The sequence below is a fragment of the Buteo buteo genome, chromosome 13 (genome assembly GCF_964188355.1).
Source record: "Buteo buteo chromosome 13, bButBut1.hap1.1, whole genome shotgun sequence".
Lineage (NCBI taxonomy): Eukaryota > Metazoa > Chordata > Aves > Accipitriformes > Accipitridae > Buteo > Buteo buteo.
In genome coordinates, this window is record NC_134183.1 from 16,599,716 (window position 1) to 16,627,198 (window position 27,483).

A 27,483-nucleotide genomic window follows, 5' to 3' on the forward strand; every position below is an offset into this window, starting at 1 on the left:
TAACAAAAAGCAAACTTAAAACCACTACTATGGAAGACATTTTAGAAAAGTTTTAATTCTATTAATCCCTCTTTTCCTCTCTGTCTTCCTTTAATTCCATATATGAAACAAGTATAGGATTGCTAAGTATGTATTATGATATCTTATTGTCTAGATAATGATCCTATTCAGTGTGTAAGGAAGAAGAAATTAGAGTGAAATCTTAAACTCATCTTTATATTAACTTCACTGGAGCCATTTCATTCATCAATAATGCCTGTCTGCTAGAGCTCAAAATGGAAAAGAGTAAGAAAAGCCAAAGATGTGGGGAAGAAGGTATGATATACTAAGTATCATTTAGAGAAATGAGGACTTTAGTATCTGGAGTCAGAAGATTTTGTTTTTCTAAGTTACATTTTGCATTGTCTTCATTTTTTCCAGCAAGCAGCTTTTCTTCCTCACATTAATTCTCGGCATTGGTATTACTGTTTTTCCTTTTTAGTGTTCATTGATATTAGAGTAGGTTATCATAACACTTTGTTAGTGATTGTAGAATGGAGGTTTTTGGAGTCTTATTTTGAAAATTCAAGGACCAAGAGTCATTAACTGTGTCCTGTTTAGTCATGGAAGTGAAATCCATTGCTCTGGAGATAGCTTGATGTTCAAACCCTTTGCCATCAATTCTAGTAAAACTACATTTAGACTCAACGCTACGAACCTTTAGATGTTGAGTGTGCTGCTAAATGGACTTTGACTTGCAACAATAGAAGGGTTGCCCTAATGATTATTCTAAGTTTTCATAAGACTAGGTAAAAAATTGTAATTTGATTCTTGAAATATTGAGTTATTCTAACACCTGACACTTAAAAGTCAGAGGCCAATCCTATTACTTTCTGCTGTATTTCTTTATATATTTTTCTAGATTGATAACCTTATACTGGCTTTACTATTGTTCTAAACATTAGGTTGAGCTTTGCTGTAGAAAACAAAATTGCTGTGTAAAAAAAATTATTTTTTTTTAAAACATAGTTTTTTATTTGATTAGTGTGTTTGTATATAAGGCTCTAGATTGTTATCCTCTCTGTCTCGCTGTTAGGCATGTCAGTTGAGGAAGGAGTTTGGAAAGTTACACTTCCAAGGATTCTGCCCCAAATTTTGGCAAAATTCAATGTAATCTGTTGTTTTTTCTGCTTTGGATACATCACTGCAATAACAGTAATTCCTAAATAACTTTTTTATTTGACGAGTATTTTTTTCCTAATTATGGCGTTTTCAATTCCAAAATGCTCAAAGTGTTTGAAGACCTACATAAAGGAAGTACAGAATCATTGTTACAAGCTAAAATTCAGAGAAGTAAATCAGAGAGTGCAATGGAATTATCTATATGGCTGTATGGAAAGAGGAGGAAATTTTGGCTAAGAATTTAAGTCAAACTCTAGAAATTACAAAAAGTAATATATGATACAGAAAAGAGCCACCAGGATCCAATTTAATAGCAGTTATTCTGTCTGCCTTCGTCCCTCCTTGAGTGTATGTACAGATAATTGATCAAACCTATGCAATTTTCTCTGGAAGCATAAGGAGTTGAGATTTGAACCGATTGTTTTTTGGACTTTAGGAAATTACAGTCCTTTAGCTGAGCACCTGGATTCAACTTTTTTTTTTTTTTCAGATTGCTTTAAACTATCAACAGCATTTATGAAAACGGTCAGACTGGACTGAAATTAATGCAAGAATATGAAACTGTCCTCTGCTTCTCATTTAAATTTCAGGTTCCATAGAAAGAGATGACTGCACTTACTACTTGGCTCTAACTGAAGACCAGGTTTTCAGAAAAACAAATTTGAGATTCTCCTTTTTATCTCTTCATGAAAGCTGTTTGTGATCCTGTATTTGTTTAGCTTATGCTGTGACTATTTGAATAAAGAAACTAAGTTTCCCTATTGTATTGTTATACAATAGTTTTTGAGAAAAAAGTGCTTTGTAGTTTTTCTATTCTGACTTTTATGCATAGTTTTGTAAAGTATCTTTATAAGTCGTAAAAACCTAGGATATGCAAGAGAAGGTTAATAAGGTCTTGGTTAATGAATACTGTCAAGAGTTCTGTATATAGTTATATTCTTGAATAAAAATCGTCTTCATAGAACAGAATATATGTACATCTGATGCAACTTCTGTGAAATTTTTTTTTTTAATATATATATCTGTGCAGTGTCCCCTTTAAAAACATATCTATGAACTCTGATATTCAGTTTAAAAGAATTTTGGGTTAGCCTTCTGAAAATGTCTTAGTATCATTTAGCTGTAATTCAGGAGAAATTTAGGGTAAGAATTGAAGTTGTACATAGTAATTCATAACTGTCATTGAGGAAAAATTTCATAGTTCAGAGACATTCTGTTTTATTCCTATGGGATAAGCAAATCATGTTTTCTTTTTTTTTCATGTTTGTTATTTTGATTGTATTTAATCATACTGTAAATTGTGATGTTTCATTGCCAGCAGTCCCCCAGCAAGATCTCTTCGTGGTGTTTTTGTTTCCACATCAAAAGTATTCATAACTGCACGTGCAGAATTCTAGCCTGACTGCTTACATCTGTGTGGGGTTTAAAGCTCTGTAGATAGAGATACCTGAAAGATTTAAACTTGCTGCGCTCAGCATGTACACTTACATTCCTTATAAATACTTAGGGTAGAAAATAAACCAAGTAAGTTTTCCACACTGTTCTTAGATAATCAAGTTTTGTTCAAAATTAGTGTTCAGAAACGCTAATACCTATGCTTTGGTATTAATTCTCAATGAATGAACACATCCTCAACAGGAAGTACCCATCAAAATCTGGAAGAGAAATAGACAGTTAACAGTACGACAGGAGTGCAGTAGTTGGTATAAAACAGTATCAGCTTACTCTGCACATACAATTAAGTCCTGTAGTACCCTGAAGGCTTAGGGTAGACTGCAAACCATTGGGAGTAGCAAACAGCAGAGTTCTGTATAGTCACACTCCTAGGGTTCTCCTTACTTCTTCCTTGTCTAACCAGAGATTTGTAGAGTAAACAGTTTAGTGTTTGTATGAAATTGCATTAATGCATGTCTGTGCAGTTACAGATAATATGAAATCCCTCTAATATTCTGTTTGATGCATATTGGAAGCTATTGTGCCAATAGGTGTTCAGAATATTGAAATTCATATTTAACCTGTACAACTGCAGAACAGTATTAAAGAAAATGTTGCTCAAATGGGAATATAGTATTTCAGTGAACAAATCAAAATGGGGTGTCTACATTGTTCTACTGTGAATGACACAACTCAGAATACAGATTTTTTTTTTTTTCCTTATTTTATATAAATTATAAGTAATGTGTGGTGTTATAGGTTATGGCACTGTTGGTACGATTGTATGATGCTATCCAAGTTCTAGTTTTCATTTGCCAAACTTTTAACTATTTTGGTTGAAATTTTGCATTCTAGATGTCTGCCTTTGGATGACTTTCCTTTGAGAATTTCAACCAAAATGATTCAAATATTCCCAAGACTGAAGCTATTGGAAAGGCACTTCTCAGTGTTGGTTTTCTAGAGACCTTTGAAAGTTTGTAACTAACATCTGAGCAGAGCAACTGTGACATGTGATATGATATGATATTATGAACACAGAAGGTGGCTAATAAGGGCTGTATAGATAATCTTAATTCTTGCAGTTCCCATGTTTTGAATGCTTATTTTATGACTTTATTTTGTTGCCATGTGTGCATACAGCAGTTTACACTATGTGATTTATCTCATTTTGCTTTAGATTATTGGTTGCCAAGTCAGAAGAGAGCCACTGGAGTCTACTGAAAGGTATACTCGTTGGATCAATAATCTGACTGAAGAACAGCTTCTTACACAGGTATTATTGTTTCAGCTGTGACTGAAATCACGGCAGAAAAATAGAGCAAGAGATTTATTTAGATGGATTTTTTTCAGTCAGTAGCAATACTTGATAATTTACTAAGGTATCAGATTCTTATATTTAAAGGCTAATTTTTTCAGTAAGAGACATTTATGGTGCATGTAATCATTATGTAATGATGACTTCACACTGAGTGAGAATGAAGCTTTCAACTGCAGGTTCTGAGTGAGCCTTACATTTCTCACCGCTGTCTGTGGTTAAATCCATACGCTTTCATGTTTCAATAAATGGTTAAGGGTTTTCTTTTTAAAAGGTGTATTTAAATACAAAAGGAGAAAAAAATCTTTCTTGAGAATGATTTCCATCCCCACCCCTGTGCCCCCCAAAGTTAGGTACTGACCACTTCTGTATCTGTTTAAGTTATTGCTAGAGATCATTTTAAAATAGCAGTTCTTGAAGCATTAAACATGGGGCTCATTATACGTGTTTGTTAGTAAGATGCGTCTTGTGCAACTGAAGATGACAGTTTTGGCATGAAGAAAGGTTGTTACGTTAGGCAGGCAGCCAATGCTGAACTAAAAGAGACTTTGGCAAAAACAAGTTAAACTGTGGAAGAAATCAATCCAGCTTGTGGAGGAATGTGTGTACTGAGTATTATAAGAAATCTACTGGACGGTTAGCGGAAAACATCTCAGCAGGCATTAAGATGCAAGTACTTGGGGTTGGGTTTTGTGATGCTATGGTAGGAAGACATTTGCTTTTGGTTTTCCTGGATTTAAGTGGCTGAAAAGATCAACATACCCGTGTTTGTTAGACTTCATTGTAAACTGTGTTGTGTTCCCCATTACTCTAACCCCCCAAAGATATAGTTACAGACTCTGGTATGGTCATTGTAACACAAGAAGTAATCTATAGACCTTGTTTTAAAATCAGCAGCGGTATTATGGTTCCCTATAATTCACCAAACAAAAGTAGTTACAGAAAAAGTTACCTGTGGAATATTTGGATTTGCCTTTGCATATGGCATTAGAAAAAAATTATAGATTTAAACCAGTGAATTTATCTGACAGCAGCATCTGGATCACTCTGTTGTTGAAGAGAAGAGAAAGAAAATCTTGATGTAAAAACTTGTCCTACACAATCTGAAGTTTCATCTAAGTGGCCACTGGATGGGGTCTTTAATGAATTAAGCTGGAAATTAAAAGGAATGTCCTAATTTTGAGATTATTTAAGGGGGAGGTATGCAAAAAGAAAACTCATTTTAAGATGGGGGTGTGTGTCTTCTGGAAGAGATTATTTAATATAGCGTTTCTGATAGTAGGATGCAAATGCAGTGACCCTTGCAGTCTTATGTGCCTACAATTATCTCTTAAAGTTTTAATCAATCAGCATGTACAATCCATTATTTTTACATATGATTTAGATTCACACGTTTTACAAATAGATGAGGAATTCTGGGAAATATATTGGGTTTAGAACTAGAAGGCTGCATAGCAGAACTTGTGCTACTTGTCCATGAGTTTATTAACAAGATGGGATTTATAGAATCACACTATTTATGTGTTCCTAATTAATTTTTTTAGCTTGTTACCTGTTCTCCACCAAATTTAATGCAGAAATAGAAGTTCCTCAAAGACACTAGATTTCTTAAAATTCTGTGGAAGTATGAAGCTAGACGGATTGTACTGCACCAGCTGCAATTCATATGTTGTTAAGCACCACAGAATCCACTTGGGCAGATATTTTAGGTGCCCAGTCATAAGATAAGCTTCAGCTGTGACACAAGTCTGTAGGAAGCTTGGCTTTTCTAACTGTGGTGCTAAAAGAACTACTTGATTTCCAGAGCAGTGCATGTCAGCATATGCCACCTCTCCTGTCTCAGTATCCATTCTTCTGATCAGAAATTCAGGTAGAGAGGTAATTATTTTGCTTTTCCTTGACTTAAAAAAGTATGGGTAGGAGGAGGAATTGGGAGCAAAAACCATCTCAGCTGTGCTCTAATAATCAGGTTATGAATCAATTATGTAAGGTTAGGCCTGATTTGTCCCACTCCTCTCCCCCTGGTACACTGTACATTTTATTTTGGGTGTGCTTTTTAAAACTGTCTTCAGTATATAAGCCCAGAGAAAACTATAATGATGGGCCTTTGCTAATGGGTTTGTAGAATCTCTGGGAGGAGCACTCCTTCAGGGAATTCAGGAAAATTGGCTTTAATTTACAGCATATTGTCTCCAGCAGTTTCCTGTAGTGAAAGAATGTTCAGCTTTTTTTAGCTGTCTCTGTACCCAGTGCCCAGCTTTTTTTTTTCCAGTTACTTCTGTTGCATTTCTGTATCATGCACTTGCAAATTATTTGTGCTGTAAATTGGGAAACCAAGCAACCAATTAAAAAAAAAAATAGCCAATTGCCAAGATCATGTAATCCCTGGTCATAATATTCATGTTATTGATCAAATAATATCCTATCCTGTAGCATTTGATTGCTTTACTAGACAGCGACTGAAGTCCAGTTTGAAAGAGGTGGGTGGTAGCAGATATTTTGTTGGGTGGTTGGATGGCTTCATATGCCTAGATGCTGGCTGCCGGTTTTATATCACTTGAGTCAATACCAGATTTTTGGATCAAATATCTGTCCCCTGTCCTCATGCTGAGAAGATCATTCAATACAAAATGCTTCTAGCATTTTAAATTTTCTTTTCCCTTAGCCATGGCCTCTTGATGCTTACTCATCCATTAAATGTTTCTCTAAACAATTATGCTGTAACATTCCAAAGATACTTTATGGTATGCGTGAAATTTCAGAATATATACCCTAGACAGTGTGGTAGGAGTAAGAGAGTACAAAGAGAGCATAATAATGAGAAAACTACTTTTTAAAAGATTAACTTTTGCTAGTTTAATGTTATCTTCTGTATAAATGATGAGTGATTAAAACTCACTTTTATAGGTGTACTAATACAAGTACTAATACATGTAAATGTATTTCATGTATGTATATATTTCTTTCTGGCCGAGAGTAAAAAAAAAAAAAAAAAGGTAATTTTAACTGTTCAGTAAGTGCAGATCACAGTGGCAGGTACAGGAAGAAAATGAGCAAACAAATTAAGAGAACTGACTGTTTTGATGTTGAAGTGGAAAAAATGTAGATTAAAACTAATCCTACAGAATACCCAAGTCTGAATTGTGCTTGAAATGTGATTGAAGTTTGATCATGCAGCCCTTCTTGTACACTGGAAATTTTACTGTGCTGTATAAGTAAAAAGGTCTGAATGGTTTTAAGGTTGGATTAATTACACAAATATTTATACAAGTAGTTTTTAAGGATTGTTGCTGACTGTAAGTAAAACAGCTGAGTTCATATCCATATCTGTTAAATCACTACTTTAGGTTAGTTTAGTCCCACAGCCTGTGAAGTATTATATTTAGCCTGAAGCATAATTCCATCTGACCTACCATTTTTCCTCCCCAAAGACAAGAGACTTCTCTGCTTCATATGGTTGTTTGCTTAGAAAGCAGTCGGCAAGCTTAGAGTGACATGTGAGGAGACTCTTGCAAAAAGGAGTGGGCTCTATGGTTGATAAGACTGGCCTGTGCTAATTTAGAAGAATAACGGTCTGAACAAAATATGATGATTCTATATGTTTGTTGTCCACTGTAATGTGTTTGTCTTGCTTCCTGATACATACTGTACTTTGCAGATTATCTCAGAGCTCTTTGTGTTGGATAAATCTGGAAGTTCTCACAGGTGATATGTAGTTTTTACCAATAATCTCTCTGGACCACCTGATAGAAGAACAATAATTAACATGTTAGAGTTTCATAACATAGACTTCTCTGTGGTGTTAGAGGTGCCTGTTAAATTTAGCTGATAGGTTTAAAAGCTGTGCTTCTCTACTTACTAAGTCTTCCTGTAATTAATATTTGATAAAAGTTCATGCTACAAATAAGCATTTACTACAGATACTCAGTTTGGAAATAGATCCAGCATTTTGGTTGAGTCAAGCATGTAGTTTGTTCTGAAGGCAAGAAGGACCTGATAACATGGCCAGACCTTTTCCATAAATTCGATACACTCAATATTGCATTGTCATCATGTATCTCAATAGGCAACTTATTACTGGTAAAAAGCTGGGGGGAGTAGATTGCAGGTAGAATGAATTTTCCAGGTGGGCCACAGATTGAATATTTCTGGCATCTGTATGTCTGCTTGCAGACCAGAAAATTCCACCTTATGTAAGTGCTAGGGTTGGTTGTCAGTGTGTCAGAACTGAAATAGTAATTGAGGTGGCAATCTGAAAGTGGATATATGCAATGCCTGTTGTCTGGTTATATTAGTAAAAGCAAAAACTGGAAAGAGGGTAAGACTTCCTTAAGAATTAATAAAATGGGAATCACTTGCATTTGTTGTCTTTCAATAAAAAGATACTCAACACTTTCTTGGGACTTTTTCTCACTGTTTCCTTTTCCTCTTCTTTCACCCAATGTTATCTAAAAATGTGTCATTAATAGCAAAGTCCTGATGTTTTTCTACTGAGTGAAAGAACCGAAGTCACAAACTGGTTAATTACAGTAGATTCTACTAGTTTGTATGGGATTAAGCATATAAGACAAAACCAATTGGCAGCTTCCTTTTGTGGTTGATCCTTGTTCTCCTCTGGAGGAGAATGAAACAAAGTTTCACAAGCTAGTCAGTGTTTATATTTACATTTGAAAATGCGTGTCAAAGGGGTTCATGGAATTCTAGAAAGTTTAATGAGAAGTGGCTTACCCACATCTGTGAACTTAAAGCACAATTAGAACTTCCTAGTGAGGCTTTATGTAAAGGCATCTCAGGGTCAAATATTTTTGAACTTAGAAACAGGTTTGCAGTCTTTCAGAAATGTATGCAGATTTTGCTTTGTGTGTTAGCAATTTTGCATGAGTTTAAAGGTGTACCATAGGGGAAAGAGTGTTAAATAACTTGGATTTTTCCTTTTCCTATTTTGTTTGATAATTTCATGCTTAAACAAGGCTTGAATGTGGTTCATAATAAGTGGTAATATTTAAATAGAACTGAAACATTATAATATAGTATAGAAGCAACTTGGGAATATAATAAATTTGGCTTTATTCCAAAAAGTTCTTGATGAATACAGTCTTACAGCATGATGGATGCCTGTATGGCAGAAAAAGCATGATACGATTTTGATGGACATTGAAATTAAGCAGGTAGAAAACAGTTTATCTCTGATTTGAACTATGATTTGTTCCAGCTGATGATCTTTTCTTGTAATTTAAGTAATCAGTCATACCAATATGGATTACAACATGTTTGCATCCTAAAAACCATCTTTCTTAGAACATTTGATGTAAGAGATGGACAGGTAATGCCAAGTGTAAAGGAAAACCATCAAGGATTAAATTTTCAGAAATGCATAATTTGTTTTCCGAACTATTATTAACATTTCTGTCTCCTCAATACTTCTGAAAATTACTTTGAAAATTACTTTGAAAAATAGGGCAAGAACTTAAAATAAATTTAGGATCTGGTTATTAATGTAGGACAGCAGTTAGGGACATGGATGGAGCCAACTAATAACTTCTAGCTTCTGAATGCTCCACTTATATTTGATCTTCCATATTTATTGTGTTGATATGTTAGCTTATAAATAAACAGCCTTTAAGCTTCACTTTGGGCTTCTATCTCATTGCCTTTTGTAGCTTAAGGAAACTTTACTTTTGTCTAACAGATGAGGGACAAAAAACAGGTTTTATTTTAAAATGGTAGGTGAGATATTGAAGTAGCTCTAACTTTTTTTTTTCTTTCAAAACAAAAAGCCTATTTCAAATGCAAGTTTCCAACTAATTTAGTGATGTTTATTTTTCACTTGGTCTTCCATATGTGAGAGCACAGAGCAGATACACCCTTAACTTCCTGTAATTTTCTTTCTTTGAATTTGAAAATCAAAGTGCTGATTCCACAAAAAATGGAAATATTTTTACTGTGGCTTTTAGTGTAATAAAAATTATTGATTTCAAACATATTTTCACTGCAATTCAGCTCCCTATTATAGCTGTATATGTAGGAAAAACATTTCTTTGTCTCTTGCAACTGGACGCTGAACAGTTTTTCACTGTTTTAAAAATTGTCTATGAGCACAAGTTAAGTGCATTGTATTTATTATTGGATAACAACTTCCTTTTTTGGTCTCGGCTTTTAGTGATAAAAGTACTGGGCCAGATTTTCAGGAGGGCTCAGCAATTTCCATAGTAATTGGAGTGGCTGAGTGTGTGAGTATGAAAGCATCGTTTCCCATAATAGATAGTAGGTCTGAAGGCCAGTTTTATCTATCACAGTTAAGATTTTGTTTCTTAATATTTTTTTATACTGACCTCACCCTGCCATGTTTGACATTTGTCTCTACAGTAGTTCTTGCTTTTCTGATCTTTTGACTAGTTAAGGAAACTGAATTTTAAAATATTTACATCCACCATATCCTCTCATAAGTATTAACAATATATGTTATACTGTTATGTTTGAGGCTTTTTTTTCTTTCTGTGTTGTAAAAAAACAGATTCTGGTCCAGTCTAACAGCTTTTGAGTGCAAGGATAGATTTAATAATTAAGTCAATTTAAATTTTTTTTTTTTCTTAGTGCAATTGTGACAAACTGGGACATGGGATTTTTATTCTGTTTGTACAGCCTTGGCCAAAGGGACTGTAATTAGAAGTTCTTGAGCTGACATTATGCAAATAAAAAAATAATAGTGAGCTTTTCAGAGCATTAGCTTGGATCAACTGTAGCTGTGAATAGTGTGTCCTTTTTCATAAAGAATAGATATTTGTCTATTCATTTGTTGCAATTATGTGATCTTAAAGATGATCAACACAGCTAGTTCCTCTAGAAGTAGTGCTTGTGTATGCAGCTCGCATTTTGAGAACTAGAATGATCACATGTAAAGGAGGTGGAGTAGGCATGTGCTTTGTGGTTAGCAGAGGGATAGTCAAGCCCTGGCCCAAACGGAAATCTGAGCAGTTGCAATGCATGGGGTGTATAACAAGGAAGGAAATGGTCTTGCATCTGGCTTCCAGTGTAACTGTTGGTCCTTTGCCACCTCTCTGGATGAGTTGGTTTCTATGATGTGGGTGGATTTAAGCTTTTGCATCACTTGCAATGACTGCTTCCACAGCACAGGAAAAAGCAGCAGAGGAGAAATGAAAACCCAGCAGTCTTATACCCTTCATTTTACAAACATAATACCTTAGTGAAATTGAAAATTCTGATGCTGCTGGTAAACAAAGTATGATGTAGTAGTTGCTGCAAATTAGTGATTTTTTTCAGAGCTACTGAAAGAGAAAAAGCAAATGTTACCAGACTTTTTTCATTAGACAAATTTGAAGTATTTTCTAAGACTTCCCATTCATTTATGGTGTTGAATTTATTGGAGTAGATATTAAGCATGCCTCTCAACATAAAAGATAGGTGTTCAGAAAGTTTGTATAATAAAAGGAATTATTATTTTCAGGCGTATAATTTCTTAGCATGCCAGGAGATAGATATTTATTTTGGATAATTCTTTGCATACCTGTGCCCTAATAATGTCAGAATGAAATAAATATAGTAATGAACGTATTAATCTCAGGATTGTGATTATTTTATAAAGTGGCAAAAACAAATTAAGACAAGCTCTTGCTGTTTAAAGAATGGTTCAAATGTTACTTAAAATACCATTTTAATCTTTATTACTTTGCAGGATTTATTCTGCCACTAAAGAGAAAATAAGTGTGCTGTTTATAATTTAGCTTGTTTAGCTTGTAGAAAGTTTATTGTTTTATCTATCTGATTAGGGATTTGATGCCAGAATATACTACTAAAAGCCCTTATGTGGGTTCATTTGTATAAAAGTGATTTGTATAAGTATACCTTGTAGTTACATCTTAATTACCTACAACTTTTATGCAAATACAGCCACATTTCTACTAGAGAGCTGCACTGCTGTGATTACACTAAAATATGTACAACAAGTCTCTCTAGCATAGCCATTTCTTACATGAAAATATTTATGCCTCATGTAGCCTGGTGGACTGCTGCTATAGCTTTGAATTGATGTAATGTATTCCCAATGTTTTTTTATCTTCTTTGTATTCTCTGTATCTAGGTCCTCTCTTACTGTATAAGTATATAACAAGACAAAATAATACTGATTGATGGGAGTTCAAATCCTAAGCAGTGACTCTTAAGATGCACATCCTTTTTTTGTTTGTTTGTTGTTTATTTGGGTGATGTATTTGGTTTTTTTAAATCAGACTGCAGCATGTTATACAAATGCTCCTTCCATAGCCACTTAACACAAACAGCCTTCTGCACTAGATTTACTTGATTTGCCTCTGTTTTGATTTTTGCCTCATCTAATGTTCACGTTCTTTATTCTCTTCTCCATCTGCCATTCCCTGTCCTTTTTAAGCACCTTTGCAGCAGAATTGTGAATTCTCTAGAGTGAAAGTCGTGTCCATGTTCTTTGTTAAAAGCTAGTAAAATAAGGTCCAAGTTCGTGCTTAATATCACATAACAGTGATACTGACTTTTTTTATACACCTTAATTGAAATTTATTTTGAACATACATGCCAGACTTTTATTTGTCTGAATCCCATCTGTTCGTGTAGTTTTGGGGAACTTTGGGACTATATGGCCAGGTCTCATACTATATGTTTTCTTTTGTGTGTCCTGAAGCTTTTTGCTGTTTTCCGCTGCAAACCTTTGGAATTGATTTTATGGCTGTGACATCATTCAGCAGCTTTCACTTTCCCACTTCATTCTCAGTTTCATCTCTTCCCCCAAAGAATTTTGTGTTTCCCTGATGCTTCACAAAAGAGCCACAAGTTCGCCACGTACTTAATTGCCCATTCATTTTGCAAGGAGCAAATTACTTAGTAGTTTCTAATAAAGAAATTTAAATGTAACCACCCATGAGTGCAAGAAAGTAGCAGATTAATAATCATCTTCAGGAGTAAACTGTACTGTATCCATGAAATGCTCTATCTATTGAGTCAAAGTCTTGGGGAAAGGAGGTAAATTGGTCATCAGGTTGGCAATTGCGTTTAAACAGGTTTTAATGTTTCTGAGAGAAACCAGACTCTACGTGTCTACAGACCTCTGCTGAGCAGGACTGAACTAAACATGCTCATACACTTTGATACCACCTCATTTAGAGCACTGCTAGGCCAGAAGGGTAGTACTGAACCCAAGATAGCAAGAAGCAGTCTTACTGTCAGAGCATTTACATCTGGGAAATTGCAGGGAAATTCTCAGCTTTATTATAATAGAAGCAAGAAAGAGAGAGAAAGAAGTCATTGCAGTGGACCTGAATATAGTGTATGCTTCAGCAAGACACTGAAAGGACCGTGTTTAACTTTATGCTTATCGTTGTTCTTTTCCTTCTGTGTATTTCCTGGGTATTTAACCTAAAGGAGAAAGGGTTTCTTTTTTTTCTAGTTTTGTCCCGTATGCAGCCAACAGTCTACCTATGCTATGCTCAGGAGTTAGTCAAGAAAGCCTTGTCATGTTATGCTCCAGTCCTGGAGAACTGTCTTAAAATTATACTAGCAAGTACTCACTCCCCTTGAGATTTGTTCTTTAATTATTTCTGTTTCCATTCTTCTGCTTTTACTGATCATGACGAGTAATATCGCTAATGAGTACTGCGGACAGGCCAATGGCAATGCATCTATGCATCTCTGTTTTTCTTTACTTCTCTTCCTTTTTAGCCAGGCATGGTGACAATCTAAAATTGTAATGTGGCCATGTCCCCAGAGTTTTAGCCATATCTTTCGTATTCACACTTCTATAAAAATAAATGAATAATTTAAATAAGTCCATGATTCTGAAAGGAAAATAAATAAGAAAGTGTTAGACTCAAATGCTTGACAGTCTTAGAACCCCTGATGGCTTGCTTGAAAGAGCAGGAAAGTTGAGTTTTCAAGTGGTAGTGCTGCTGTTCTGTCCTCAGATGTGTTTCTTCTTTTAACTGAAACTCAAGTCATGTTGAATGTGTCCATCTGCATCCTCGCTTCTTCACGAGTAAGATGTTTGAGTTGAGGTTTGTTGTGCTTGGCATGAATCAAGCAATCGGAGGAATCACAGCTACCTCTCATGGAGGTAGCTACTAAGGAGCCCACACTGGTAGACTGTTGCTCCATATACCTACAATATTTGAAAATGATGTATTATCTCAACTGCCAACATTTATTTGGCCATCTGATTTTAGAAGGTAACAGTCAGCAATGTTAGCTTTTCCTACTTACCCTGAATTCCATTTTAATGGAATCTTTCAGAAGAATGTAAATCTTAACCTATGAGCAAAACAGGCTCTCTCTTAATCTCAGTGTCAGATTACACGTGTTTAAAAAGAAAAAAACAAAACCAACAACCTTTGGAGTCAGTAGGAGAGATTTTTTTGTGTGTGTGTCATAAAATTATTCATAGATCTGCAGAGCAGATGTTGACAATTACAAAGAGAACAGAGGCCGGTCTGTGGTCAGCCAGCAAGCTCCATTTCACGTGGGTAGATCAAGGCTCAAGGCAGCAACTATTTCCTGTCAGCACGCTGGGCGTCAGTGATAGCAGTTTTTGTGGGCTATAGCCCAGTTAAATTATACAAAGTCACTTTTGTGAGGCCTTGGTTCTGTGTCTCGGCTGAAAGAATAATGGTACTAGAAGGCTCAGTGTTCTGTTTTCTAAGATCTGTGTCTATTGATACAAAATTGTGGGTTAAAAACTTCTTATGGATTTTGTGTTTCTTTGCTAGATTTTTGCTGCCTCCTTTCAGAAAGTGTATAACAACTGACCCTTTCATTTACTTCAGTAAATGCCAGTGTGGTGTTTCACATGTTAATTTTTTTAGCTTGAACCATATTTAAAGCACAATCTCCCCAAAATTTTAATGTATTTTTATTCAAGAACTTAAATGGTAGCTATTTCCTCCAAATTAGAAGTGATTAATTGTTATCCTTTTCGCTTCAGAGCAGTTTTCTTTAAAATTCTCATGGTTTGCAGGTGACCTGGAGCATCTCTTCTGTTGACAGCACTGCTTGGCATGCTTGTATAAATAGGCATCTCCCAGTAGTTAAAGAATTTTAACTATGGCTCATTTTGTCTCAAACAGGATGGGGTTGTTGAAGTAACGATGATACTGATGCCATGTCCAATTAATTCCCATTTTCCTCTTTGTTGGTAGAGCTGTATAAATAACTATGTATTGGTGATGGAAAATTAATAAAATTTTCTACTGCAAATAAATAATTTTGATCTTCAAGTTTAAGAGGTATAGGCAGTGATGGAAGAAGCATCCCATGCCCTTTTGGAGACCATGGGAAGAGGAGAATGAACAAAAATATAGCTTAGTGGAAGGAGAAGAAACTTTGTAGTTGCTATTTTGGATCAGAAAGATGGTTTCTTGAATTGGAAATGGAAGAAATTTTCTGATGTTCTCGCATATTTTAAATTTACTCTTTCATGGCTTTTATAATAAATCCATGGCCATGGAATTTGAGCATGTTAATGTCAAGTGCTAATGATTGGGTCTGTCATCCTTGCTGTTTTATACAATAGAGGATGCTACTGAACACAGATAGAGTATTGATAAAATGACAAAAGCAAAGCATAAAAATATTTCTTAAATAGCTGAAACAGTATCTGTAGTAAATACATGTTTTGTTACTCAGAAACAATAAATTATTTTCTGTCTTACTGAGGACGACGTGTTTCACTGTTTAGTGAGAAAACGGTCCCTGTGATAAGAATCTACCCTGTTCTGTGTGTGACTCAAATCTTAGGTTGCTTACGCTTTTTTTCATCAGGTAGGTAATGTGAATAATTTTAGAATAAAGAGGAAGGAAGAAATTACATGCCTCAGTAGCAAGCATGTTTTCTCGAATACTTTAGTTTCAAGTTCTGTATTAAGGATAGGTGAAGTCCAAAGTCTCCTTTTATAGTAGGATACCAGGTGCAAGCAGCTAGACATAGAACACAATTCAACTTTCTCTTTAGTGAAAATGATAACACAGCTTGAGTCTTAATGTCAGACTGCTGTTGCTGTGGCAGGGCTTGTGCTAATTTGTTAGGAATAAGACATAAGCAATGCTAACATACATAAATTTTTAGTATGAGAGAGGCCAATGCATCTGCTGTGTGAATGGAAGTGCTGTACAGCCACATGGCTGCAGCTGGGTTGCATGCCAGTGAAGAGAACCTTGCTGATGAGCAGTAGTTAGGGGAATAACATTCTTAGCCCTGTAAAGGCAGGAAAATTATGTATTAGTAATGACAGTTTCCTGTAACTCTGCTGTATAAATATAAAGATATCTGCACCAGACCGCATATTTGGAATGTGTCATGCTGAAGTATTTACCCGCAAATTAACTGGAAACTGTCCATTGTTTCATATTGATAATGTATAGGTAGCCAAATATTAGGCCAAATTGTGTAATGTAATACCTATTTCTGTGAAGGGTAAATGTTTGGTGAATATGAAAATTAAGGCAGTATTTAACTACAAATGTGTTGAAAATGGTAGCTGTTACTTTTAATATAGCATGAATTATGAGATTACAATATCATCTACTTTCTCTAGATTAATTTCTAAGCTGTGCCATATAGAAATACTATATTGATGGGCAATAGTAATATGGAGGGGGATATTAACAAGGGGAAGTTGGAGCGGATTGGCTTTTTGTTTTTCTGCTGAGACCAGGAAGCAAACCATTGGAGAGTAGGGACCAAGTTTGTTTGTTTTTTTTTTTAATCCAGGCTACTGAATTTTTTTAATCAATAGAAATTTTTTTACTTGCACTTAACACACATAGATGAGTGTCCCCATTTAGATGGGGTCAGCTTTCTTTGAATTATATAATTGTGATTTGGAATCTCTGAATAGTAAACTAAATGCCGTATTTTTTTTCCCAACATCTCCGAATCTGTTAGAATTGGTAAATTAAGTGACAGCGTTGGTACATATATTTTGCAATATAGGTGGTGCATTTACAAGTATTAAAAATCCTTAATGAAGGCAAATGCTTAGTAGTTACTTAGCTTCATTTGTGCCAGCCCAGAAGTCTTAAAATAAAGATTCTGAAAATAAATGTATTTGTATACAATGGTGAGAACATCAACAGAAGGACTGTTATGGTGCTAGGATTGCTGGTTATTGATTTGCATGATTAGGTTTAAAGTTTGTAGGAAGAGAAAGAGAATTTGTTTTTTTGGGGTGTGGGGTTGTTCTGGGTTTTTGGGGGGGGGCTAACATTGTTTAGTTGAGGGGGCATTGTTTATGTTTTTAATATTGACTCTATATTTGCAGGCCAAGTCAGAAGCTTTCCAAAGTTACAAGTAAAATTATAAGCAAAATAGTTATCTCATTTTGTGGGAAGGCAGACTGATGTTCCATCTTTGTGACACTAGGACTTTTTATTGTTGTTTGTAGGAATTTTGATGAATAGCCTGAAGTGCAGGCATTTCTTAGTTTTGACCTTTTACCAGAAAGCCCTATAAACACAAATAATAAATTTTACCAAGAAATAAGCTGCTTTCTAAAACCATTACATATTTCTGCTACTGCTTCACATATGCTGAAATTTGTTTTGAATTTTCATTTGGTATTTGTTTGATATATTTGGTTAATTTTTACGTCGTAACTTTGGTGACTGTAGAAATGTTACTTGTCACTGATACCAGCAAACCAAAAATGTTTCTTAGTAATACTTTTACTGTCTGTTTACAATGATGATAAAAATAACAGGTTTTGGCTGTAATATTTTTACTGTCTGTTTATAATGATGATAAAAATAACAGGTTTTGGCTTTTATGATTTCTCAAACCTCTTTTTAAAGCAAAAAGTTGTTGTGTATGTGAAAATTCAGCCTCTTTTTAAAGCAAAAAATGTCATGTATATGAAAACTCAACATCTGCTTCACTGGCTATGTGTAATTATGTGTGAGCAACTGGTAAAGAAAAGTAGCTTATCTACCTTTTGCAAAACCAGATCCTTATTCAGGAACAGTTTCCGTAATTGTCTTCTAAAATGTATTTTCATTATGCCTGTCTGAATTTGAGATACTTTACCAAGGAATTATGCCACTGGTCCTCCAATAAACTGTAATAATTATCTGAGAAAATCAGAATATTAACAAGACTGTGCTACAGGTAGGTAGTTCCTTGAGAGAGAGAGCAATGTAATTTTATCAGAATCTGAGTTTCAGGAGAGTTGTACAGACAAGTCTGAAAACATAACTGAAGAATATTTAGTCATTATTTCAGCTTCCTGTAGCTCTGAAAGGCATGAACTACTTCATTAATCTTAGTGCAGAGCTTTGTGGGGGGAGGGAGGATGGGGGAATCATTCTAACAATATGTGAAAAAATTCTTCCACTTCTGCTAAAAGCAAGGATGTTGTAGCCTTTAGCCATAATCGTGAATAGGCTGCCGAATTGTCTTAACATGCTATGTTGGGCAAATGTGTATTTCTACTGGCATTAAATGGTGTTTAATATTTATTGTTATTTCAGGCTTCTAATTGTCAGGAATTTACAAATAATGAGAGCTGTGGAATATATATGTGTCCACATATAGCCTGTGTATGCAAATCATGTGCCATGTTGTAGTTTTTTTACATACACATCAACTGTTTTAAGTTTGTGTGTCTTTTGACCAGAACTTTACATTTGTTGCTGTTCACTCATTTTAAAATATTGCATTTAGGAAAAACATTTGTTCTGAATGTTTTTGTGCAGTGTTACAGGGCTAGCACGTATTAGTTTCAAATACACTCCTGGTAGATGTGCTTGTATTATCATGAAAACTTGATGTCGGTTTTTTTTTTTTTTTTTTTTTTTTACTTTTAGAAGAGAAAAGAGGTAAATGGTAATTTTATATCTTATTTTTCTAATTTATCTCAAGAACTGCTACTTGTGCTTTGCTGTTATTCTTTCCTGCTTTAGCAGATTGGAAGCTTCTGAATCTGATCTTTTAAGTGGATATGTGTAGATTTTTATGGAAATTTGTATGTCCGCAGCTGCTAGAAAATGAGAGAGTATGTGCCAGTGAAAGATGACAGATTGCCAAATAAGCCTACCAAACTGAGGTCTGGAAAAAATAGGAATTTCCAAGCAGGCTAGAGGTTTATCAAAGAGGAAGAAAACAAGCCAATTTGAGTACTTTGCACAGCTGTTTCAACTGAGATATTTCATCCATGTGATACTTTATAATAATTTGATGCCAAAAGTAATACATAAACATTTCTTTTTTATTTTGAATCAGTGGCATACATAAAATTGGTTTAATATGGTCAAAAGCTCCTGCATTTCAAAACAAAATAATCAAAAGTTTGGCTCATCCTGCATTTGCAAAATACTGCAGCTAAGTAACAACTACATTTTCCGAATCATCCAGTAAACATGAGACTTCTCTGATCATAAATCAGACGAACCGACACTTTTCTGCCTTTCTAGCTGCAAGAAGTTTTTTTTATTTGCTAACAATGTACATAATAAAAATCTTACTTTGAATTGAAGGGTGATGGTTTTAGATTCTTTCACAAATTAAATAGCTGTACTAAGTGAACATGTATTTTTCTTGGGCGTAGGTAAGCAGATACTGCTTTCATATTACCGTGCCTGTAGGTAAGCAGATACTGCTTTCGTATTACCATGCCTGTAGGTCTCTAGTTCTTGATTTCCACCATCAGAAATGTATAAGGAACGTTCAGTAACATACAGGATGTTCATACTCCAGTGAACTGGATATGAGTACTCCAGTTCATGTGTTTGGAGATATCTAATGACAAAGAGAATGCATTTGCTAGGTAGAAGTGCAACAGATGCCAAACAGCTGTGAATCATCTGTATTCAGTAATGGAAGAAGTGAGAACCTTTAAGCCTGAATTGAAGAAAGATTTTGTTGGTTGGTTTGTTTGTTTTAGCACAAAACTGACTATTTTAACCCTTTCTCTCCACTCCTAATTGCATGTTTAGCTAGTTATCCTTAGATTAATAAATAATTCTTTTGGCTGCTAGTCCCTTTTTAAGCCCTTCAGATTATATCTCATTAGAAGTCAGTAAAAACAAAGTGTCAATTTTAAAGTAGGATCCTGTTTTGTCCTTTTAATGTCAAGTGACATTAAGTGCACATAAGTAGCTGACCTTCACACCTACCAATATAAACAACTTAAGTAATATGCACTGCTTTTGCATGTATAATGCCATTGGACTTTTAGTCCTTTGATACCCAGAGATATCCTGCTATTGTTCAGTCCCCTTCATTTTCTTGACATGCAGGCCTCTGCTGCTGCCTCTTTTTCTTTAAGATTTGCAGTCCATTTTGTCTGTTGTTTTTTCCTTCTCTAGCAGGTGATTTCTTTGTATCCCCCGGGTTCATCCACTTTTCCTCTGTATCCGCCACCCTCCCTGTCAGAATTCTGTGTTCCATCAATAAAGGCATAATTTGGAATACAGTTAGACAACAAAATGCCTCTTTTTCCTTAGCCTTTGATTGTTTTCAATCAGAAAAGAATCATTTTAAACCTAAATACTTCTACCTTTCTCATCAAACATGAATGGCTTTCCCTTTCTCACCCTGACAGCTTTTTTTATGCAGTTGCAAGGTCCAGCAATCTTTTTGCTGAACTCAGCGTGTTGTTTCAAATCTAATGCACAAGTACTCTCCACAGACACACAGAGCCTTCTTAGATGCTTGCTGTGCAACCCTCAGAGCATATCACAATTTAATAGAATGGTTTGCTATGTCCACCGGACAGCGAGTCTGCTGGATGCCAGGAATGGGATAAGAAATGCTGTGCGTGTGGGGTTTTCTTTTTCAGAGAAGCGGTAGAAAGAAAAGGATTGGGAAGCTTACTGAGGACTGTAGTTTTGAAAGTTGTCTTGAGAGGTATGGGAGGAAAGAATCTGAAACGAGAGAGGGGAGTTCAAGAAAGGTAATTTGTATGCAAAAGACTGAGAGGAGAAGGCAAAATTAACAATACTGGTTTGTCTACCTTGGAAACTGAAATTGCCAAATCTTTTCCAATCTCTTGGGGGTTTGTTTTTCATGGATTAGTGTGAATTTGGTGAACCATCAAAAGAGCTGTATTAGCACTCAGAAATTGCTTTTAATGGTAAAAAAATCAATGATTAAAAATGCCAATTGTTGGAATGAAATAACAAACTGTGTGACTGTTTCTGGATTGTCTTCCTGCTCTTGCTTAACAAGTCTGACACTAAAACTGCTGTTCTGTACTTTGTGAATTGAAGCATGAAGATGCAGTGAGTGTGTTTGGGCATGAGCTTCTTACATGTTTGGATCAAAGGGACTGGTGTATGAAAGACTCGCTGACTTACTGTCACTATGGCAGTTTGTGTATGAAGGCAGCTTGGAGTTCTGTATATGCAACATTGTTATTAAGTTGTTATTGATGTTAAACAAAGGATTAGGGTTTTTTCTTTTTTAATCTGGACCAAAGCTCTGTGAGTTTTGATGGCTTTTTTTTAATGAATGCAAACATATTGAGATAAGGTTATTCAGTGTTTTGCCTACTTTTTAGGCTTTTCTTCCTTTAAGTTACAAATTAGTGTTGTCTCTGTCCTTAATGCAGAATCAGACTTTGACTAATATCATGGAAGAACTGGGGTTTTTTTGTTTGTGTTTTAAAGCATGTATTCTAGTAGCTAGTATATTTACAGAAGACACAAAGATTATTATGCAGCTTAGAAGCCAATAGGTTTAGGTTTTATTTGACATTTTCTTCACTGATAAAGCGGTTTTAGCAATATGATTTTTATTTTGTATGTTAGACATTTTAGGAAGTGCTATCTTATTGCTTGCTAATTTATTCTTAATTTAAACAGGCAGTAGCATCTTTAAGGTAAGCATTTAAAGAGAGACATGCTTGCATTTTTGCATCTTTTAGATCTGCTACAGGATTGGGTATAAAGCAGTTCTTTTTGTACATCGGAATCAAAGAAAATGCATAATGCTACACAGAGGTAACAAATGTCAGTTGCTTGAGAAGATTTTTAGAGAAGGCATTCAACAATTTAAGGTGGTCATGATATGACAGCAGCTAAAAGTGCTTGTTTTCCTGGTGTTATGTTATGAAACAATCAAAGCATCACTTTTTGAATTATTTAGTGGGATGAGGTCTTGAAAACCTACCAAAAAATCTGGTATTGTCTATGTAGATGGAGAAAAACAAAGAGTTCTTGAGGTTGTGCTGCAAACAAGCACGTGCTTCCTAAGTAAATGTCCAACAAATTCAACATAGAACATTAAAAAAAAAAATGCTAGAAGAGCCAAGTAGTCCATCACCTACTGCTGTGACAGAATTCCACTCTACTGTTCCTTTCCACCTGCTATGAAAATGCACTGTGCTATGTTTTGGAGAAAAAGACCTGTTTCACTTCACTCAGTTGGATGCCACACTTAACAGAGGTTTTAGAAGTTTTTTCATCAAGAAATGTATTTAAACCAACCCTTTTTTCTTGCAGGTTAGAGTTCTAGTTTCATTTGAGTCAGTGTCTGTATGTCCACAGACTGTGGGGCACCCTGATTTTACTTCTAGCCTTCTTACCACAGACATCATCACATGCCATGAGAGGTTACAATTACACTTGTTTAAGGAAAAAAAAAAAAAGAGGAAAAAAGAAAAATATTATTATGATTTGTATAGACCCAAGATACATTCTGTTGATTGCTTGTGGTCTTTAAAGAACTGTACACAGTTCAGAGTATTTCTGGGTCACTGCTTTTTCTATTTTGGTGGTGGAGGTGTATAGATATATGCTCCAGTGCTTTTATATTGTGTTTCCTTCTGTTTCCTTATAAGCCTTTGAGAAAGAAGCTGAGGGATGTTTGGATAGAAAGCTGGAACTTTTATGTGGAGTTGACATAGTTAGGGCACTATAATAATGGCTGTTGATAGACAACTCCCTGAAAAGGAAATGAAAATGAAGTTTATAAAACAACACAATGTGTATTTCTAGAAGAATTAAGTGAGGCAGTGTGCAAGAAGATGAGGTAATCACAGGCAAATGTGCTTCTCTTTTTGTCACTGGGCTTTTCTGTCATGTCTACTATCTTTAAGCAATAATGGCAAAATGAGATTATGTTTATATTTTTCTACCTCTTCATGGTGGGGAATTATGGGTGAATTCCAGTTTGTACTGTGCATGTTGTGTCTGGCTCCTTGAAGTTTGGTTTAAAATGTGTCATTTCTAGGCATTTTATTGAAGCAGATTTTTGTTGCTGAGAGCAGTTGTCACAGTATCCTGAGAGACCTATACTGTTCTCACTCTGTTCTTTCCCCCTGTGATGCCCTGCAAGTTCTTTCCTCTGTTTCTGGCTTTTGATTTTATTTTTCTTTAATTTTCTCATAGAAGACATTAAGAGGAGGGACTAGGATGTGATCCATTTGTCAGCAAGTTTGTTTCTCTTCAGATGCGTAATTTTTGAAAGCACAGAAATTCTAATTTAAATAAACCTTAGTGCAGGAAAGAGACTTAAAAATGAGAGAAAATACAACTGTAAGACCTGAACTTGAATATATAAAAAGCCCATCAAGGTTTTCAGACATAATCGAATCAGATTGCAAGATGTGATGAGAAAATAGCCACTATGAACTAAGGCTGTCAGTTGCTGGGAGAGATTTTATTGCAGAACAACCTACAAGGATACAGAGAAAAAGCAGAACTGAAAGTACAGGTATAGTAAAAGAAAAACTAAATTTCCAATGAGTTGATAATTCCAATCAACATAAAAATCTGGAGAATGTAGTAAGAAACTTTTTTACCAAGGGGAAGTTAAACCTCACAAAAAATAAAATTCAGCCATGCAAATGTGCCAGAAGGAAACCTAACTCTGTGCTAGGAAAGGTGGCAGAGGTAATTTATTTTGCTCTCAAACAATTTGGTAGGGCCATCAAATGAAGAATGATAAATGGGTTCTGTTTTTTTATTTAGAGAAGTAAAGTATTGGAAAAGGTATAAAATCTTGTGTGCAAAAGCTGTATTTCATTTTTATGGTTTACAGGTTCTAAAAGTGACAGCATATCACGATTTGATTGTTATGAGTTGAAATGTTGCCAGAATGGTGTGATTTTATGCCTGGTACTTAGGAGTATCTGTCATATAATAGTCTTGTGAACTATGATATCAGAAAAGCCTAAATGCTACTTAAAAGAAAACTAAACTCAGACCTCTACCAGGTATTACTGAGTTACAGCAGAATGGAAACATGACAAAGAACTTGAAACTGAGACTGTCACCACCACAAAAGCTGTTTAATTAAAAAAACCCAACAAAACAAAACAACAAAAAAGCCTAGACCACCTGTCACTGAGGGATGTTTAAATGTGCAGCAGTTGATACTGGGAATTCATGCAAAAATGCAAAAAAACCCAAACAACCAAACCACCAAATCCACAATCCTGTAGGATTTATATATGTATTCTATGTTCTGAAAAGATCACAAATTAAAATCCATGCAGCCACCATACTCAGTATAAATAGTGGCAAAACATAATAGAGAAAGTGGTTGTATTTTATAGTCTCTTCGCCCCATGAAGAGATTATTACACAGGAGTAGAACTGAAGAAGGCGAAGATTTACCTGCCATATTTTGCAGTGAAGGACAAGTGAAAAAGAGATGGACTGTGAGTTTCTAGCTTCAGAAACAGAACAGTCAGAGCTCAGCGGATCAGCAGTGTCACTTGGAGTGCACTGAGCTGAGCAATATGGAAATTAAAACCAAGGAGATACTTTGGAAATCTATAGGAAAAAGCAGGCCAAGAAGTCAAGTCTGTGGAAGTAGGCTGAGCTTCTTAAAAGTTTAAACTGATTAAGGTTATTGGCATTGCCACTGTCTCCGCTGAACCAGCACTGAGTTCCTGTGACTGTGTTACTGAACTGGCTGAATATTAATAACATCTACAGAGGTATGTGGCACAAGCATGTTCCCTGCTTGTTCACACTTTGTCTATATCTCCTAATGTTTGTTTATATTAAAAAGTAATTTCACTTATAAGAGCTAACACAGAAGTGTCGTTAATCGTTGTTCAGGGTACTATTTAGGAAAACAGTATCTGTTTACATGCATTAAGGAGCATTTGCGGGAACGAAACCACTTTAGTTCTCTGACCAGGCTGCTATGTGTTGCTTTTAGTACATAAAAACCTAAGTGTTCTTCAGCTCCTTTTTTGTTTGCATAGACTGCAGCATCATCTTTCTGGATGTAGTTAAGAGTCCTGCTGTCGGATACTGTCCTGCACCCTTTTTTACGAGTCTTTATTTCTGAATACATGGCATCTCCTTCTTTTTCTTTCATAATGAGTTCACTTATTTCTCAGTTGATCTTTCAATTGAACATAATTCTGCTTTCAAAACATTCGCTCTCTTGTCCATGTTTGCAATATTGTTTATCCCTTATCCCATGTGTTGGATGGTGGTATAGCCATTTCAAATGCTTCTTTTGTTGTTGCTATCCTTCTACCTTGGGAATCTTCAAGAAATTCAAGGAAGTGCAGTATAAATGGTAGATCTATTTTGTGTTTTGTGTAGCTTGTCAATTCCTGATTGGTAAAATACTGATGCACAAGAATGCATAGATTACATGTATATCAAAGCAGTTATAAACCAAAAGTTTCATACTCACTCTTAAGATGCTCATACAGAATAGCTATGTTATCATACCTATGTATTTGGCTTCAAAACCATCCTTCCAAGTGTGTATGGTTTTGTTCCTTTAAATCTCTGAATCATTTTCTTTGAGTTCTGTGGGTCAGAAAATAAATGGACTTCCCTGTGTTCAGAGAGATCCAAGTTTCTTATTACATGTATAAATAAAATGTGAGATATCTTTCAACTATTTGAGTAAAGCTTACTTGCATTTTTATACTTTTAGAAAATAGCCTGGAACAGGACATTTTGGCGGAGAAGGGTTTAAACCTAAAGGAAATTTGTATCTTTACCTATAAGTATTTGATCAAGTTGTATGTCATTGAGAGCTAAATTCTTTTATGCAGATCATAATTTAGAATATAATCTAAATGCATAATTTGTTAAAACAGAACATTTTTTTCTTCAGTTTCTTCAGTTCTTTAGTTAGTTGAGTGGGGGATGATGCTCTCAGGAGATGGAATCATACCCTTTAACAATACAGGAGAAGAACAGTGCTTACAATTTAATAATTATATAAATATTCACCATCCATCTTTATATTCTTGTTCTTTGGCTTTCTCATGTCAGATCCCTACATTTCAGTGTCAAAGAAATGTTAGCAAACATCAGCTACATTCCATTGTATGGTTGATTTACATTTCACATCATGACCAAAGTAAAGAATGAACTGAAACCAGAAACCAGTGTCATCTAGACTTTGAATGTGGTTCTTGGATTGGAGATCCATGTTGCCAAAAAAAAAAAAAAAAAAAAAAAAAGAGAAATCTTGCAATAAATTAAAAATCACACTCTGTAATTCACTAGCTATTGTGTGATTATACAGAAGCTGGCTGGACACTTATAGTGGGAAAAGCCAACAAGAATTTTTCCTTGTGAGATCTTTCCGAATGCTTCCTTCAGCTGCTGCTGTAACAATAAATAAACACAAGACAATAAAAAACAAGGATAAAATGATTGAGCCTAAATCCCTTAATTACAAGATTTATATAACTAGGTAAGTGTGTTCAGAAGAGAAGGGTCATGAAAAAATCCTTTACTTTTTTAGTAAAAGTGCTGTATAATATAATCAGTTTTGAAAATAATGGAAATGTAATCTCTTAATGAGAAATGTGATAAATCTTCAGAAAATAGTAAGCTACTGTACATAGGAAGAGTACAGTCTGTGCTTTCAGGGCATTTCCCAAGATAAATTTACCTCATGAATAAGGCCTTTAGTTGTTAACTGTTGAAAGGAATCTAAAATAGAAGACACATAGGGTTTTTTCCAAGTTGAAAACTACATCAGGGAGTTCATTATGATGCATGCACATAAGATCAGCTGCTCTGTGGTTTAGTACTTGTGTCAGCATTTTTTGTATAGTAATGTTTATTCTTAATTCTGTCAGCTGCATAAACTTAAAATGAATCTAAAGATGTGGTGAATTTGAGCACCAGAGGGAAGTGGTTCTTTTTTAGTTTGGGTTTGTTTTTTTTTTTTCTGGTAAAGTGAACAGTCGGCCTTACTCTACTAGCATCTCAGAAAAAAAAAAGAGTAAAAAAACAGTATGTGAACATGGTTATCAGTAGTAAATGTTGGCCACCTTTTGGGCACAGTACTAATTATGAAACAGATTAAGAATTTATTTATGGTATTGACATCAAACTAGTTACCATACAGTACACAGTGGATCGTGAAGTGTGCGCAAGAATTTTGTTTGAAGATGTCTATTTTTACTGTCCAACAGAAAATAAATATTAACAGCTGAAAAATGGTTAAGTGACTCATTTAGGGGAGGAGGGCAAGCTAAAGACTGTATGGCTTTCTAACTTCGCACAGAAGTGACTGAATTTGAACATTTTTATTTCTTAATTTATAAAGTAGCTGTTATTTCACTACTTTAGGCTCCAAGAAAAAAAGAACAATGCATGTGGTATTC

The 27,483-nt window shown here is 35.0% G+C and overlaps 1 protein-coding gene across 9 annotated transcripts in view; it reads left to right on the plus strand.

The window, feature by feature from the left end:
* Positions 1 to 27,483, plus strand: part of QTGAL (queuosine-tRNA galactosyltransferase) — a 152,882-nt gene that overhangs the window by 49,236 nt on the left and 76,163 nt on the right. For 8 of the 9 annotated variants that reach the window (XR_012652736.1, XR_012652733.1, XR_012652734.1 and 5 more), the window contains exon 6: positions 3,773 to 3,868. Coding sequence is in view for 3 of the 9 variants with exons in the window: in XM_075044879.1 (XP_074900980.1) it covers positions 3,773 to 3,868 (96 nt within the window). In the remaining 6 variants the exon portion in view is untranslated. Of the gene's footprint in view, positions 1 to 3,772; positions 3,869 to 27,483 lie in introns of those variants that run through there. The other variant, XM_075044881.1, reaches the window with a different exon arrangement.